Genomic DNA, 17,800 nt, shown 5'->3' with positions numbered 1-17,800 from the left:
CGACCAGATACACAAGAAGGTTCTAGATAGTGTATCTTTTGACTGTTGATATCAAGGTCAGGTCCCAGGCTCCCATTGACTCTCATTATTATTTATTGACAAGTTCATTGCAATTTTCTTTTTAGTTCCATCTATTCAGTACCTGATAGAGCAGACCTAGAAGACGGATGTTCATTTTGATGCCACAGGAAGGTCCAAAATTGATTGAAGTGGATTTAACAGGTGACATCAATAAGGGAGCATAGCTTTTCACCTTGATTCACCTGGTCAGTTTATGTCATGGAAAGAGCAGGTGTTCTGTACTCTGTATTTTTTAAACAGTACACTACACAAATAAGACAGACTTTTCTGGACATTTAAAACATAATCCTTGAATTATATAATATATATTTTGTACAAAAATATATATATACAGTACTAGTCAAAAGTTTGGACACACCTACTAATTCAAGGGTTTCTTTATTTTTTTATTATTTTCTACATTGTAGAATAATAGTGTAGACATCAAAACAATGAAATAACACATATGGAATCATGTAGTAATCAAAAAAGTGTTAAACAAATTTAAAAATATTTATAACGCTCGTCGGAAGAAGTGGACCAAGGTGCAGCGTGGTACGTGTTCATGATTCTTTATTAAATCCGAACACCAAACAAAAGAACAACGACCGTCACATTCCGTAGGCTATGCAGAGCTAACAAAAAACAACATCCCACAACCTAAGGTGGCAAAACATGCTGCCTAAGTATGGTTCCCAATCAGAGACAACGATAGATAGCTGTTCCTGATTGAGAACCATACCTGGCCAAAACATAGCAAGACAAAACATATATATAAAACACTATATATACAAAAGTATGTGGACACCCATTCAGACTAGTGGATTCGGCGATTTCAGCCACAGCTGTTGCTGACAGGTACATACATTTGAGCCACACAGCCACACAGCCATGCAATCTCCATAAACAAACTTTAGCAGTAGAATGGCCTTACTGAAGAGCTCAGTGACTTTCAATGTGGCACTGTCATAGGATTCCACTTTTCCAACAAGTCAGTTAGTCAAATATCTGCCCTGCTAGAGCTACCCCGATCAACTGTAAGTGCTATTATTGTGAACTGAAAATCTCTAGAAGCAACAACGGCTCAGACGTGAAGTGGTAGGTCACACAAGCTCACAGAACAGGCCCGCCAAGTGCTGAAGCAGGCAACGCGTAAAAAATGGTCTGTCCTCGGTTGCATCACTCACTACTGAGTTCCAAACTGCCTCTGGAAGCAACGGCAGCACAATAACTGTTCGTCAGGAACTTCATGAAATGGGTTTCCATGGACAAGCAGCCGCTCACAAGCCCAAGATCATCATGTGCAATGCCAAGGGTCGGCTAGAGTGGTGTAAAGCTTGCTGCCATTGGACTCTGGAGCATTGGAATCGTGTTCTCTGGAGTGATGAATCACGGTTCACCATCTAGCAGGCCGACGGACAAATCTGGGTTTGGCGGATGCCAGGAGAACTCTACCTGCCCGAATGCATAGTGCTAACTGTAAAGCGAAATCCATGCAGAACTGGTTTGTCGAGATCAGTGTGGAAGAACTTGACTGGCCTGCACAGAGCACTGATCTCAACCTCATCGAAAACCTGTGGGATGATTTGGAATGCTGCATGCCAGCCAGGCCTAATCTCCCAACATCAATGCCTGACCTCACTAATCTTCAGCAATGTTCCGACATCTAGTGGAAAGCCTTCCCAGAAGAGTGGAGGTTGTGATAGCAGTAAAGGGCGGACCAACTCCATATTAATGCCCATGATTTTGGAATGAGATGTTCGATTAGCAGGTGTCCACATACTTTTGGCCATATAGTGTAGATTCAATGGTTGTAAAGATGGGGAGAGGTCTGTCCGTAGTAAATAAATGCTCTGCTTTTTTGACACCACACTCCACAAAGCAAGTTCTGCAGGTTGTAGTTTTATCTTATTTTGATTATTGTCCAGTCATATGGTTAAGTGCAGCAAAGAAAGACCTAGTTAAGCTACAGCTGGCCCAGAACATAGTGTCACGTTTTGCTCTTCATTGTAACCTGAGTGCTAATATTAATACGATGCATGCCAGTCTCTCTTGGCTAGTTGAGGAATGACTGACTGCATCACTTCATGTTTTTATAAGAAACATTAGTGTGTTGGAAATTCCAAATTGTTTGCATAGTCAACTTACACACACCACTGACACACACTTACCCAACCAGACATGCCACCAGAGGTCTTTTCACGGACCTCATTTCAAGGATACGTACAGTATTATAAAGAACCATGAGTGCATCTAACTCCCTTCCATCTCATACAGCGCAAGTGAACAGCAACCTGGTTTCAAAAAACAAATAATGCAACACCTCACGGCACAATGCGTCTCTCCCTTTTGTCCTACTTGTTGTGTGTAGGTACTGACATGTATGTGGAACTGACAGGTGCACACACACTACATGTTCATGTTTTTAAAGTCTTTTTTGTTATATGTCGGACCCGAGTAAGACTAGCTGTCGCTGCTAGCTGAAATTCATATACAAATATTAAAAGCATTTAATGACAAAACAAAAAGATATGCAACATGAAAATATTGTCTCATTTACATTGTGTAATTTATTGACAGTCCCTAACTAGCCCCGGAGATAGGCTATCCAAAGCCAATCCAATTTTGCCACGGTCGCAAAAAAGCCGGCTGAAGCTAAATGGCAAAATCATTTTCCTAACTCTTCCCACCTGCGAACACACACAAGAAACACTCATAATCACACCACACTGAAACAAACTCAAGTTTGAATTCATTCATGCCCACTAGCATTTCTTAATGAACCAAATCAAAATCGAGGCAAAATCAGCAAGTGCGATCGCCCTTTAAGATTATCTCATGTTTTAGATTGTGATACTCTACCAAGTGCTATGGTTAATTATTTCTGGAGATTTTTGTTTCTCAATCGAAGCAAATATCACATACATACAGTAGGCTGTAGTTGCCTTCTAAATGGCATCCTATTACCTACATTTGACCAGGGCCCACAGATCTCTGGTCAAAAGTAGTGTACTATATAGAGAATAGGGTGTCATTTGGGACACATACAGATTTCAGTTTAATCTACAATTGGACATTGATTTTTCGTGGTTCCATTTTTCCATCTTCCATTCCTTTTCTTTTGTGCTGGACTGCAGCAGAGCAGTCAGAGCTGTGAAGCAGATAAAACCTCTAGAACACGTTTAGGGGTTTACAAAACGCACTCCAAAGTACATCCAAGTTTACAAATGCAATCGATAGACCTCGCATTAGCCAGCAGTCTGGACAGGAAGGCCGGAACATTGAGGAAAATACCCTGTCTGGCACCGTGGTGGGATGGAGAGTCCTGGCCAGGTCCTGGGTCTATGAGCCGCCTATCAGCCTATCAGAGAGCAGAGCTGTGGCAGTAAGATGAAGATGGATGACTACTGGAGGCTGGAACTAGCACTCTTCAGATAAGCATTCTCCAGAGAGGGACAGATAATTTGGCTGCTAAAGCCCCATCTCCCTTTGAAACACAATCAACCCCCAAGGTTGAATCTCTAGCACTTCAGCTACTGTATCCCTACTCCAGTGCATGGCTGTAGGCAGGCAGGCCAGACAAGAAAGCAGGAGAAAGTTGGCTGATTCGTCTTTTAGAACACCAAGGGCACCATGAAGTTATTTATTTTACAATGATTTTTACTGCGGTTAAAGCCTGGTCCCTTTTGAGTCTTTCTGCAATGCCAAAATGTCAAGACCTGGTCATAAACTGCAAAAATAGTTGTGAATGTACTTTTTGGCTTTGTCTTATTACTATTCAGGGTAAATGATGACAACAATATGGTCGTTTAAAGTCACATATTGATGGTAGTATACCGTTTTCAAGGTGTTGAGTAGTTCAGGCCCAGACTCTTCCATCTCTTTGTTGAGCTCTAAAACGGTCTCGTTCCCAATCTAAAGTAAACTTTGCGTATTCACTGGAGGCAGTACTCGCATGAATACTTCTGCCATAGATGATGAATCTCTCTACACCTAATTTTCTACCATGCGAGGGAGCTCAATTCATCTTTGTGTCGTCTTTAATTTTACATTTGGAGATATAAACTGCAGGTCTAGGAGATGTCAAAGAACTTAAACTACAATGGACTTCTTCCCTAAATTCTCCATCTTTGCGTAGTTAAGCGGTTTGGCAAGTTTCTTCAAATACATTTCACTGCCTTTCAGTGACTGCCAGGCAGCCAACGAGTATAGTTCTGGTCAGAATGCCTTTTTAGAAACAGTGACTGCCAGGCAGCCAACGAGTATAGTTCTGGTCAGAATGCCTTTTTAGAAACAGTGACTGCCAGGCAGCCAACGAGTATAGTTCTGGTCAGAATGCCTTTTTAGAAACAGTGACTGCCAGGCAGCCAACGAGTATAGTTCTGGTCAGAATGCCTTTTTAGAAACAGTGACTGCCAGGCAGCCAACGAGTATAGTTCTGGTCAGAATGCCTTTTTAGAAACAGTGACTGTTTAATGATTAAATCGTGGGCATTTATTACATATTAATGCAACATACAGATTATGTTTTTGTTGCATAATAAGTACATAGCACCAGTGGTGGAAAAAGTATCCAATTGTCATACTTGAGTAAAAGTAAAGATACCTTCATAGAAAATGAGCAAGTCCCCCAGTAAAATTCTACCTGATTAAAAGGCTAAAAGTATATATATATATATATATATATATATATATATATATTTATATTGAATGTTTAAACAAACACTATACTTGCAGTGAAACCGCTCAACAACTGCATCACATTAGTCATCTAACAGACTCACATTCAGAGTGACACACAGAAGCTACCAGGGTCATCGCCCTGCTCAAGGGCACGTTGACAGATCTCCCACAAGGTCAAAAATGGGGACCCGAACCAGCAATCCATCAGCCACCGTCCCAAGCTCCCAACCGCCAGCCCTCCAAGAAGCCCCCCACAGTTCCCCAAGAACTGCTCCTCAACCATCCGAGACCCCCCCCCCCCCCCACACAGAAAAAAATAAAATAAAAATAATTCCACCCCCTCCCCCAATGCACTAATGACCAACAAATGAACAAAAGAGAAAAAAGAAAACAACAATGCAAAAAACACCAAAGACATCAAGGACAAAAATCAGAACAGCAAGGCCAACTGAACACGTTTGAGTTCATGTATGGCACAATTTACGCGCGTGTGTGTTGGTGTACATGCACATGTGTGCATTTGAATAAGAGTGTGTGTATATACATGTGTACAAACACCTGCACGGCATCAGCCTCAGGCAAACCGGCGTTAGCTGTAAAAACACTGCCCCTCACAGTGTCATTCAAACATACTTTTTCTTATGTTTTAGTCTGACTTTATTTTTTATACTTCTTGACCGTCATTCTATCCCCTCCCAACAACTCCACTCCCACTTGTCTCCAATTCCACGTCCCCAACCCTCAGCTTCCCTCAGCCCATCCCACCTATCTCTTCTTGCCACCCTCTTCGGATTTCTACGCACCATACACCACTGTTCAAACGTTTTAAATGTCACTTAGAAATGTCCTTGTTTTGAAAAAAAAGCACATTTTTTGTCCATTAAAATAACACCAAATTGATCAGAAATACAGTGTAGACGTTGGGAATGTTGTAAATGATTATTGTAGCTGGAAACTATTGTAGCTGATTTTTAATGGAATATCTACATAGGCGTACAGAGGCCCATTATCAGCAACCATCACTCCTGTGTTCCAATGGCACATTGTGTTAGCTAATCCAAGTTTATAATTTTAAAAGGCTACTTGATCATTAGAAAACCCTTATGCAATGTTGGCACAGCTGAAAACTGTTGTGCTAATTAAAGGAGCAATACAACTTCTTTAGACTAGTTGAGTATCTGGAGCATCAGTGTTTGTGGGTTCGATTACAGGCTCAAAATGGTGAGAAACAAAGAACTTTCTTCTGAAACTCGTCAGTCTATTCTGGTTCTGAGAAATGAAGGCTATTCCATGCGAGAAATTTCCAAGAAACTGAAGATCTCATACAACACTGTGTACTACTCCCTTCACATAACAGTGCAAACTGGCCCTAACCAGAATAGAAAGAGGAGTGGGAGGCCCCAGTGCCTTACTGAGCAAGAGGACAAGTACATTAGAGTGTCTAGTTTGAGAAACAGATGCCTCACAAGTCCTCAACTGGCAGCTTTAGTAAATACTACCCGCGAAACACCAATCTCAACGTCAACAGTCAAGAGGCGACTCGAGTCGCCTCTTCGATGTTGATGTTGAGACTGGTGTTTTGCGGGTGGCAAGAATTCTTTATAATAATTTTAGCTGAAAAGTCCTGAATCTTTCGTCATTTTATATATCAACTCATACCATGGAATCGGTACATCAAAAATCTCTTCCCAACAATTTTTTCAATCTGTATGACACAGCTGTCAACATCCTGGTCCTCAAATGAAACGGGTATACTTTCCTATTTATGCTATTTTTATTCTTCCGCCAGTTTTGATCCTTTATATTGGGCAGACAGACCAGTTCCCTACCTCCTACCACTGCCACCTGCCTCTGTCACGTGGGACTAGGTGGGTGAAGGAATCAGGCACAGAGAGTCCCAGTTGTGAAAAGTGCTCTTTAATACGGCACACAAAAATGATAAGCCCAACAACACAGGGAGTGGACAACAAAGTGACTACCCAAAAACAGAGGGTGCCAAGATCCGAAAATATATCCACCTCTACCTAAAACGCATACACGTAACATAAAGACAATCCCGCACAAAACAAGGCCTGGTACACGTGCTTAAAATAGGGAAGCTTATTAAGCCATACAACAGAACACAGGTGAAACTAATAAGACAAAACAAACAGACAAACGAAAAAGGTATCGGTGGCGGCTAGTAGGACGGTGACGACGACCGCCGAGCACTGCCCGAACAGGCAAGGGAGCCAACTTCGGCGGAAGTCGTGACAGCCTCCTCAATTTTGGGGGTAATGCTGTAATCAATTGGTTATACTCTTGGATTGAGCAGACCTTCCCATACATTTCTGATAACTCCATGAAAGACATAACTCTACCATTCCAATTTACAATATAATTTAAAAACAAAATACCCTTTCCAAACATCTTTCCCATAAATAGATGTATTTTATCAACCAGCACATTTGAGTTTAGCCATAATATTTGTTGTAATATTTCTTCTATCTTTTCAGGGGTACAAAATGTAAAATGTTGCCTGCTCTGCAATGCTTGTTTGAAATAGAGAGATACTTTGAAAAAAGTTTCATTTTCAGTTAATCGAAAATTAGACATGGCTTTCTGAACAAAGGCAAAAAAGGCCATTTGTAAACAATGGATGAACTTTTCTTAGTAATCTCCTTGAGAACCATTTAGGGTTCAAGTACAACTTTTGAATAAGTGAAGCTTTTAGAGAGAGGTTTAGTGTTTTATATTTAATAATCTTAACCCACCCAATTCATATTCATTATATAGATAGGCATGCTTAATTTTGTCTGGTTTAGTGTTTAGCAAAATATTTTCTGCTCATATGATTTGAATAACAAATTATCAGGAGGAGGCAGAGCTATAAGTAAGTGAGTGAACTGAGATATGACTAAAGAGTTCATCAGGGCAATTTTCCATAAATAGACAGGTCTTTACCTCTCCATGGATGTAGGATTTTGTCTATTTTTACAAGTTTTATATTGAAATTCATTGTGGAAAGCTCATTTATATATTTTGCTTTATGAATGCCAAGTGTCTACTTCACCGTCAACCCATTTTATAGGTAAACTGCAGGGTAAAGTAAAAGTTGTATTTTTTAAAGATCCAATACGTATTATTGTACACGTATTATAATGAGTTTTTAGTCCAGAGAGTACAGAAAAGTTATCTAGGTCTTTAATGAGACATTGCAGGGATCTAGCTTGCGGACTTAACTTAAAACTTGAGTCATCGGCACACATGGACACCTTTGTTTTTAAGCCTCTAATCCTCTAATGTTGTTGTTGGATCTGATTTTAATAGCTAGCATTTCGATGGCCATAACAAATAGATATGGTGACAACTCCTCTTGACAATTCAAAACTCTCTGAGAAGTAGCTGCTTTTTACTCTTTAACACCTAAGGATGTTATATATTATATAATCACCAAAATTGAAAAAAAATCCAGGCATAAAATCCAGTCTTACTTTATCAAAGGCCTTTTCAAAATCCACTTTAAATATTCGGCCTGGCTTCTTAAGACATTTCACGATGTTCTTTTATTTCTAGTAGATGTCGTACATTATCTCCAATGTATCGTCCATGTAAAAAACCTGTCTGATCAGGATGAACAATACCTGGTAAAACCCTTTTAATTCTGAGTGCTATGCATTTTGCTAGTATTTTTGGATCACATCACTGAAGTGTAAGGGGCCTCCAGTTTTTTAGATAGACTGGATCTTTATCTTTGCCAACTGTGTCTTGTTTTAATAATAGAGAAATCAGACCTTCCTGATGAGTACCTGACAGACTACCATTCCTATAGGAATAGTTAAAACAAGCTAACAATGGAGCTTTGAGTATATCAAAAAATACCGGTATGCCATCAAACCCTGAGGTTTTTCCAGACTGAAAGGATTTAATAGCCTCAAAAAGTTATTTGTCTGTAATTTGGCCTTCGCAGGGATCTTTCTTTACATGTGTTACTTTTCAATTTTTTTTTATTATTTGGAAAGAATTCCTTACAGTAATCGTCATTCAGTTGGTGAGGATGAGATGGAAAAGAGAACATCTGCTTAAAATATGTAGCTTCCTGTTCAGTAACGAGTTTCTGCAAAATCTTTTTGTTAGAGTTCCTGTGTTTGAGATTCAGGAAGAATATGGTGCATTTTTCTTCATATTCCATCCAGTTTGCTTTATTTTTGTAATCAATTGCATTAGATTGTTCTTGAATCAGTTCCTCCAGTTCTGATTGTTTTTCCTCTAACTTATTTTGTATCTCCGTAGTATCGTTTTTCTTGCTATCTACCTGTATTATTAGTTCATGGATTTCCCTTGTTAGTCTTGTCTATTTAGCCAGAAACTGCTTTTTTATTATTGATGAATATTGAATTGAATGACCTCTGAAGGTACATTTAAAGGTATCCCATAGTACTTTGCAAACACTGCATAGCACATAGTCTGGTTGATGATCTAAAGTTGTGTTAAAGGATGTAAAGTCCCCTTTCCATGTGACAGAAAAGTTACTTACTTGTTGATCCTAGGATAGACAGTCCCCCATAACTCATCCAATATGAAAATATTAATATTATGCTCTCTGGAAAATAGTATTTTTTAGAATAAACCTAAAGGCCACTGTATTTCTCATCATTTATATTGTTCTGAGGCCCATCTCTATGTCACACACACACACACACACACACACACACACACACACACACACACACACACACACACACACACACACACACACACAGTGAGTTTTCAGAGGTGAGGCAGGGCCACTGTTAAAGCTCTCAGGCACGTTTGTTTGTCACGCTAGTTTATCTACCCAGACGAGAAGATTTGTGACCTTTATCAAATCCCACCTGAAGTTTTTCTTCAAGTGTATGGTTTTCTATTTGTGAATTATAAACTAAATGCATCACTAACTTCTTCACAGAGCTAGAGGACCGTGTGCTTCCTCATGGTCCAAGGTGTATTTTTTTGTTTCCCTCCCCCCTTCTCTCTCTCTCTTTCTCTATTTCTTTCTCTTTCCCTCTATTTATCTCTCCTTCCCACACACTGTCTTTCCCCCCCCCTCTCTCTCTCACTCTCTCTCTCTCTCTATCTCTCTCTCTCTCTCTTTCTCTCTATTTCTCTATCTTTCCCACACACTCTCTTTCCCTCTCTCTCTCTCACACACACTCCCTTTCCCTCTCTCTTATCTTCTCTCTCTGTGTCAGTTTATTTCTTTCATTTTCTCTCCATTGATATCCCTGTGGTTTTAATGGACCATTGATCTCTATCAATTGGAATGACTAACTGATAGCGTTCTCAGGGCTCCTGTCCATGTTCCACTGACTCAGAACCATGATTTATCAATAACCCTATTAGAAAATAGGAGTTATTCAGAACATTACCAATATCTCTAGTAGACAATGGTAGTAATTCAGAACCATGATATCAATAACCCTAGTAAACAGTGGTAGTCATTCAGAACCATAATATCAATAACCCTAGTAGACAATATAAATATTTCCGAACCATGATACTAATAACCCTAGTAGACAATGGTAGTCATTCAGAACCATGATGTCAATAACCCTCGTAGACAATGGTAGTCAATAAGAACCATGATATCAATAACCCTAGTAGACAATATAAATATTTCCGAATCATGATATTAATAACCCTAGTAGACAATTATAGTCATTCAGAACCATTATATCAATCGCCCTAGTAGATAATGTTAGTCATTTTGAAACATGATATCAAATACCCTAGTAGACAATGGTAGTATTTTACAACCATGGAATAAATAACCCTAGTAGACAATGGTAGTAATTCAGGACCATGATATCAATACCCTAGTAGACAATATAAATATTTCCGAACCATGATACTAATAACCCTAGTAGACAATGGTAGTCATTCAGAACCATGATATCAATAACCCTCGTAGACAATGGTAGTCATTCAGAACCATGATATCAATAACCCAAGTAGACAATGGTAGTCATTCAGAACCATGATATCAATAACCCAAGTAGACAATGGTGGTCATTCAGAACCATGATATCAATAACCCCAGTAGACAATGGTAGTATTTTACAACCATGGTATAATAACCCTAGTAGACAATGGTAGTCATTCAGAACCATGATGTCAATAACCCTAGTAGACAATGGTAGTCATTGTGAACCATGATATTAATAACCCTAGATAAAAGGGTAGTATTCAGAACCATAATATCAATAACCCTAGCAGACAATTGTAATTATTTAGAACCATAAATTCAATAACCCTAGTAGACAATGGTAGTCATTCAGATGAATGATATCAATAACCTTAGTAGGCAATGGGAGTCATTCAGATGAATGATATAAAAAACCCTAGTAGACAATGGTAGTCATTCAGATGAATGATATCAATAACCCTAGTAGACAATGGTAGTCATTCAGATTAATGATATCAATAACCCTAGTAGACAATGGTAGTCATTCAGATGAATGATATCAATAACCCTAGTAGACAATGGTAGTCATTCAGATTAATGATATCAATAACCCTAGTAGACAATGGTAGTCATTCAGATTAATGATATCAATAACCCTAGTAGACAATGGTAGTCATTCAGATTAATGATATCAATAACCCTAGTAGACAATGGTAGTCATTCAGATTAATGATATCAAAAACCCTAGTAGACAATGGAAGTCATTCAGATGAATGATATCAATAACCCTAGTAGACAATGGTAGTCATTCAGATGAATGATATCAATAACCCTAGTAGACAATGGTAGTCATTCAGATTAATGATATCAATAACCCTAGTAGACAATGGTAGTCATTCAGATGAATGATATCAAAAACCCTAGTAGACAATGGAAGTCATTCAGATGAATGATATCAATAACCCTAGTAGACAATGGTAGTCATTCAGATGAATGATATCAATAACCCTAGTAGACAATGGGAGTCATTCAGATGAATTATATCAATAACCCTAGTAGACAATGGGAGTCATTCAGATGAATGATATCAATAACCCTAGCAGGCAATGGTAGTCATTCAGATGAATGATATCAATAACCCTAGTAGACAATGGGAGTCATTCAGATGAATTATATCAATAACCCTAGTAGACAATGGGAGTCATTCAGATGAATTATATCAATAACCCTTTTATAACAATTCTTTAAATATCCTTAGTAGACAATGATAGTCATTCATAACCATGATATCAATAACCCTAATAGACAATGGTAGTATTTTACAACCATGATATAAATATCCCTAGTAGATAATTGTAGTCATTCAGAAGAATGATATCAATAACCCTAGTACACAATGGTAGTCACTCGGAATGAATGATATCAATAACACCAGTTGACAATGGTAGTCATTCAGAACCATGATATCAATAACCTGGCTAAAATGGTAGTCATTCAGAACCATGATATCAATAACCTGGCTAAAATGGTAGTCATTCAGAAGCATTATATCAATAATCCTAGTAAAAATCGTTGTCATTCAGAACCATGGTATAAATAACCCTAGTAGACAATGGTTGTCATTCAGAACCATTATATACATATCCCTAGTCAACAATGGTAGTCATTCAGAACCATGGTATAAATAACCCTAGTAGACAATGGTAGTCATTCTAATAAAACAGAAGAGGTCACAATTGGAGGTGTTGCAAATTGTGCTGCAGTTATTACCTCATGCCCATGAGCTCTTGAGCCCATCCACCACTAAACCAACACATACACTAACCGACACACTCAGATGCACGCACATACACACTCACACCCTTTAGGTATATGAGACTAATGATGATCTCCCGTTGTTAAAAAGGAAGACACACACGCTGGCTGTTAGCCTAATGAGTCTGTTTTCATTCAAGCTATTTTACAACATCAGGACCAAGGTAATTAGCACGATTAAATTAATAAAGTTGGCACTCCGATACCTGCAGACATCCATGTCTGTCACTGTGTGTTTCCCCCGGATAACTGTGTGTGTGTGCACAGTATGTGTGTGTGTGTGTATGTGTGTATTAAAGAGAAGAAAAGGAACAGACACTTTCTTCTTTGCCCCAAAGCCTTGCTCTAAAGTCACAGAAAAGAGGATTCCTGTATGTTCTGACTGATTTGAAGATAATATCCTCCATGATCAGGCACACTTTTACTATTCCCTTCTTTCTTATTCCCAGTGTTCACAATGTGTTTTATTGGTAATAAGAATCATCCCCCAGCAAATCCACTGAGAACTGTTCGCCTGAGCATTAGTTGGCTGGCTGACACACTGGAATATAATGGGAGCAACCAGCGATGGCTAGCTGTATCTCTATTGGTCTACTCTCACAATCCTCTCTCTCTCTCGCTCTCTGTCTTTCACTCTCTCGCTATCTCTCTCTCTCTCTCTCTCTCTCTCTAAATATATATATATATATCTCACTCACTCTTTCCCTGTCTCTCTCTTCTATATACATAAATCTCACTCTCTTTCTCTCTCTCACTCTCTCTAGATCTTTCCCTCTCTCTCTCACTCACTCTTTTTCTTTCTCTGTCTCTGTCTCTGTCTCTCTCTATCTCTAACTCTCTGAATCATATATATCTCTTCTTCCTTTCTCAGTACCTTCTCTATCTTTTTTAGTCTTTTTTTCACTCAAATACTGCACACATTTCAAATTTTTCTACAGTATCTTCTTTCTCAGCCAGTATATGGTTATCTTGTCTTGCTCTCCCAGCATGAAGCTAAACCTGAACCCAACCCACCCAGCACAATGTGAATGCCCTTGGCTGTTTCCACTGTGTCCCTACCTTCAGATGTGCAGTCAAGTTCCATGTGAATGCAGCACTGAACTGCATGTAATGGCAGTGAGGGAGCCGCTGCCATTTTCCGCCTGGCTTGATACTCAGTTGAGTTGAGAAACATGAGAAAGTAGGAGGGATGGAGAGAGAAAGAGGGGGAGAGAATGAGGTAAGGAGGGAGGGAGGGAGAGAAGGAAGGGGAGAGAGAAAGATAAATAAAGGGAGAGAACGGAAGGAGGGGGTGAGAAGCAGAGAAAACCAACCATGTTTAATTTCTTACACAACCGGGTACTTAATGCATAACGACTGTCTCCCCTCTTGTCCCCATCAGAACTGCAGATCAGTGCCTGTGGAAACCCCGGGGTACCTCCCAAAGGCATCCTTGTCGGGACACGCTTTAACGTGGGGGACAAGATCCACTACAGCTGTGTAACTGGGTACGTCCTGGATGGGCACCCCCAGCTCACCTGTGTCACCAATGCGGAGAAGGGTGCCGTGTGGGACTTCCCTGTGCCCATCTGCAGAGGTGAGAGTCCATGCCCTGGCCTGTTAGTGTGTGTGTGTGTGTGTGTGTGTGTGTGTGTGTGTGTGTGTGTGTGTGTGTGTGTGTGTGTGTGTGTGTGTGTGTGTGTGTGTGTGTGTGTGTGTGTGTGTGTGTGTGTGTGTGTGTGTGTGATAACGTCAGTGACAGCTGCATGCTAACGATATGGGAGTGTGTCTGTAGAGATGGTAGGCTGTGTGTATTGCAGATGTGTAATACATTTGTCCAAATGTGGTTGTGTTTCCTTTGCATCTGTGGGTGTTCATCTGTGAAAGTTTCTGTGTGCATGTCTGTGTCCCTTTTGTGTTTTTGTGTAACCTTTGGATGAGGAGAAAATGTGTGGGTGTGAGAGGGAGAGAGAGTGAGAGAGAGAGACAAGGAGTACATGCATGTGCGTGACCAGGTATCTGTCATGTTTTTGCACACCGTAAGAGAGCGTTCTAACTATGTACACCATCCTATCATCTGGATAGTCACAGTGGATAGTTTTATTAGTTTTGAAAAATGTTCAAACAGTTTATTGGTAACATTTTCCACCTGCTTTTTAGACATCTCATTCCAAAATCATGGGAATTAATATGGAGTTGGTCCCCTCTTTGCTGCAATTACAGACTCCGCTCAACTGAGAAGGCTTTCCACTAGATGTTGGAACATTGCTGCAGAGACTTGCTTACATTCAGCCACAAGGGCGTTAGTGAGGTCAGGCAATGATGTTGGGCAATTAAGCCTGGCTTGCAGTTCATCCCAAAGGTGTTCAATGGGGTTGAGCTCAGAGCTATGTGCAGTCCAGTCAAGTTCTTCCACACCGATCTCGGCAAACTATTGTTATTATTAGATATTTTTTTTACCCCTTTTTCGTGATATCCAATTGGTAGTTTGTCTTGTCCCATCGCTGCAACTCCCCTACCGACTCAGGAGAGGCAAAGGTCAGGAGCCATGCATCCTCCAAAACACGATCCTGCCAAGCCGCACTGCTTCTTGACACACTGCTCACTTAACCCAGAAGCCAGCTGCACCAATGTGTCGGAGGAAACACCGTCCAGCTGGCGACCAAAGTCAGCTTGCATCCCGGCCAAACCCTCCCCTAACCCGGACCACACTGGGAAAATAGTGCGCCGCCTCATGGGTCTCCGAGTCTGGGATCGAACTGCGATGCAGTGCCTTAGACCGCTATGACACTCGGGAGGCCACTCGACAAACTAGTTCTGTATGAACTTTGCTTGCACAGGGGCATTATCCTGCTGAAGCAGGAAAGGGCCTTCCCAAATCTGTTGCCACAACGTTGGAAGCACAGAATCATCTACAGTGTCATTGTATGCTGTAGCGTTAAGATTTCCCTTCACTGGAACTAAGGGGCCTCGCACGAAGCATGAAAAACAGCCGCAGACCATTATTCCTCCTCCACCAAACTTTACAGTTGGCACTATGCAGCATTCTTCTGACATCCGCCAAACCCAGATTCACCCATCAGACTGTCAGATGGTGAAGTGTGATTTATCACTCCAGAGAACACGTTTACACTGCTTCAGAGTCCAATGGCGGTGAGCTTTACAAATCAAATCCAACTTTATTTGTCACATGAATACTATAAGTGTAGACTTTACTGTGAAATGCTTACTTACAAGCCATTAACCAACAGTGCAGTTAAAGAAGAACATATTTATCCAGTAAACTAAAATAAAAAGTCATAATAAAAAGTAACACAATAAGATTAAGAATAACAATAACAAGGCTATATACAGGGGGCACCGATACCGAGTCAGTGTGTGTGGGTACAGGTTAGTTGAGGTCATTTGTACATGTAGGTAGGGGTGAAGTGACTATGCAAAGATAATAAACAGCGAGTAGCAGCACTGTACAAAAGGGAGGGGGTTGTCAATGTAAAATGTCCGGTGGTGATTATATTAATTGTTCAGCAGTCTTATGGCTTGGGGGTAGAAGTTGCTGAGGAGCCTTTTGGTCCTAGACTTGGTAGCAGAGAAAACAATCTGGAGTCTCTGACAATTTTATGGGCTTTCCTCTGACACCGCCTATTATATAGGTCCTGGATGGCAGGAAGCTTGGCCCCAGTGATTTCCTTGGCTGTTCGCACTACCCTCTGTAGCGCCTTACGGTCAGATGCCGTGCAGTTGCCATACCAGGCGTTGATGCACTTATTGATGAAGCTGATGACTGAGGTAGTGTAGTCCTCAATGCCTTTGGATGAATCCCGGAACATATTCCAGTCTGTGCTAGCAAAACAGTCCTGTAGTGTAGCATCCGCGTCATCTGACCACTTCCGTGTTGAGCGAGTCACTGGTACTTCCTGCTTTAGTTTTTTATTGGAAGCAGGAATGAGGAGGATAGAATTGTGGTCAGATTTGCCAAATGGGGGGCGGGGGAGAGCTTTGTATGCATCTCTGTGTGTGGAATAAAGGTGGTCTATGATTTTTTATATCTCTGGTTGCACATGTGACATGCTGGTAAAAATGTGGTAAAACTGATTTAAGTTTGCCTGCATTAAAGTCCACGGCCACTAGGAGCGTCGCTTCTGGGTGAGCATTTTCTTCTTTGCTTATGGCCTTATAGAGTTGGTTGAGAGCTGTCTTAGTGCTGGCTTTGTTCTGTGGTGGTAAATAGACGGCTACGAATGAAACAGACGGTTTTTACAAGCCCTCGCGGTCCCGTTCTGTGAGCTTGTGTGACCTACCAATTTGCGGCTGACCCGTTGTTTCTCCTAGACGTTTCCCCTTCACAACAGCACTTACAGACAGGGGCAGCTCAAGCAGGGCATACATTTGACGTACTGACTTGTTGGAAAGGTGGCATCTTATGACTGTGCCACGTTGAAAGTCAAATCACAGTTGTGAGCAGACAGGAGATTTTCCATAAGAGCTGTGGAAAGTTATTCATAAACCACGACATTATCAGCATATAGGAACACACACACATACACCATCAGCATACAGAGGAAGAAGCCTGTGATCTGCTGCACTTGCTTTAAACACATCCAGATGTATTGTTCCTGTGTTGGGGCCAATTATTATGTGCATTATCCATGACCGTTTTCAAATAAGAGCCTCTTCATAGACAGCCGTGTGCCTCCGCCTGATATGTCCTTAATAATGAGTCTGAGATGAAAGCAACGTGCATCATCTTGCCTTTCTGTCTGATGCACACAGGATAGAATTACCAGTTAGCCCCAGTCAATGGACTAATTGCACAATAAGTATTACTGTTACCCCTCCCTCTGGCAATACAACGCCATCCTACAAATAAGTGCATATTAAAATAAACCATTAAGTGATCCGTAATTGAACAAGGTTGTTCATAGAAATGTGAAATGAAACAGAAATTGGTTGGAGTAGCAAGCCTGGACTGTTTCACTGAGTGACATTGGAAGGGTAGAGGGTCAAAGGGAAAATAAACCCAGATCCATTGGCATTACGAACCTATTATCTGTGTCGGCCTATGGTCATTCAGCATGTGGTTATGAATAAGCACAGAGTAAAGTGAGGCTGTGGTCAAAAGTAGTGCACTATAAAGGGAATAAGGTGCCATTTAGGATGCAACATAACAGGATGTTAAATATACTGTATACTGTACAATACAATCATTTTCATGTTGTCCTCATGACATTGGTTGTGAATAAGTTATTCACTTTGTAGTCCATTCTTTCTGCATTTCAATCACTCTACAATCCTTCAGGGTGACACCTGGTAATGAATAAGTACTAAGTGACTTTAGCTC

General features: G+C 40.5%; 1 protein-coding gene across 2 annotated transcripts in view; it reads left to right on the top strand.

The window, feature by feature from the left end:
- The window catches only part of LOC110489401 (CUB and sushi domain-containing protein 3), a 650,169-nt gene that overhangs the window by 187,916 nt on the left and 444,453 nt on the right, over positions 1 to 17,800 (top strand). For both annotated transcript variants that reach the window (XM_036971421.1, XM_036971422.1), the window contains exon 4: positions 13,862 to 14,056. In XM_036971421.1, coding sequence (XP_036827316.1) covers positions 13,862 to 14,056 — 195 coding nt within the window. The remainder of the gene's footprint in view (positions 1 to 13,861; positions 14,057 to 17,800) is intronic.

This window comes from Oncorhynchus mykiss, chromosome 32 (genome assembly GCF_013265735.2).
Source record: "Oncorhynchus mykiss isolate Arlee chromosome 32, USDA_OmykA_1.1, whole genome shotgun sequence".
NCBI classification, from domain to species: Eukaryota; Metazoa; Chordata; class Actinopteri; order Salmoniformes; family Salmonidae; genus Oncorhynchus; species Oncorhynchus mykiss.
Note: the sequence above shows the minus strand (reverse complement) of the source record. Positions and strands in the feature narration are given on the sequence as shown.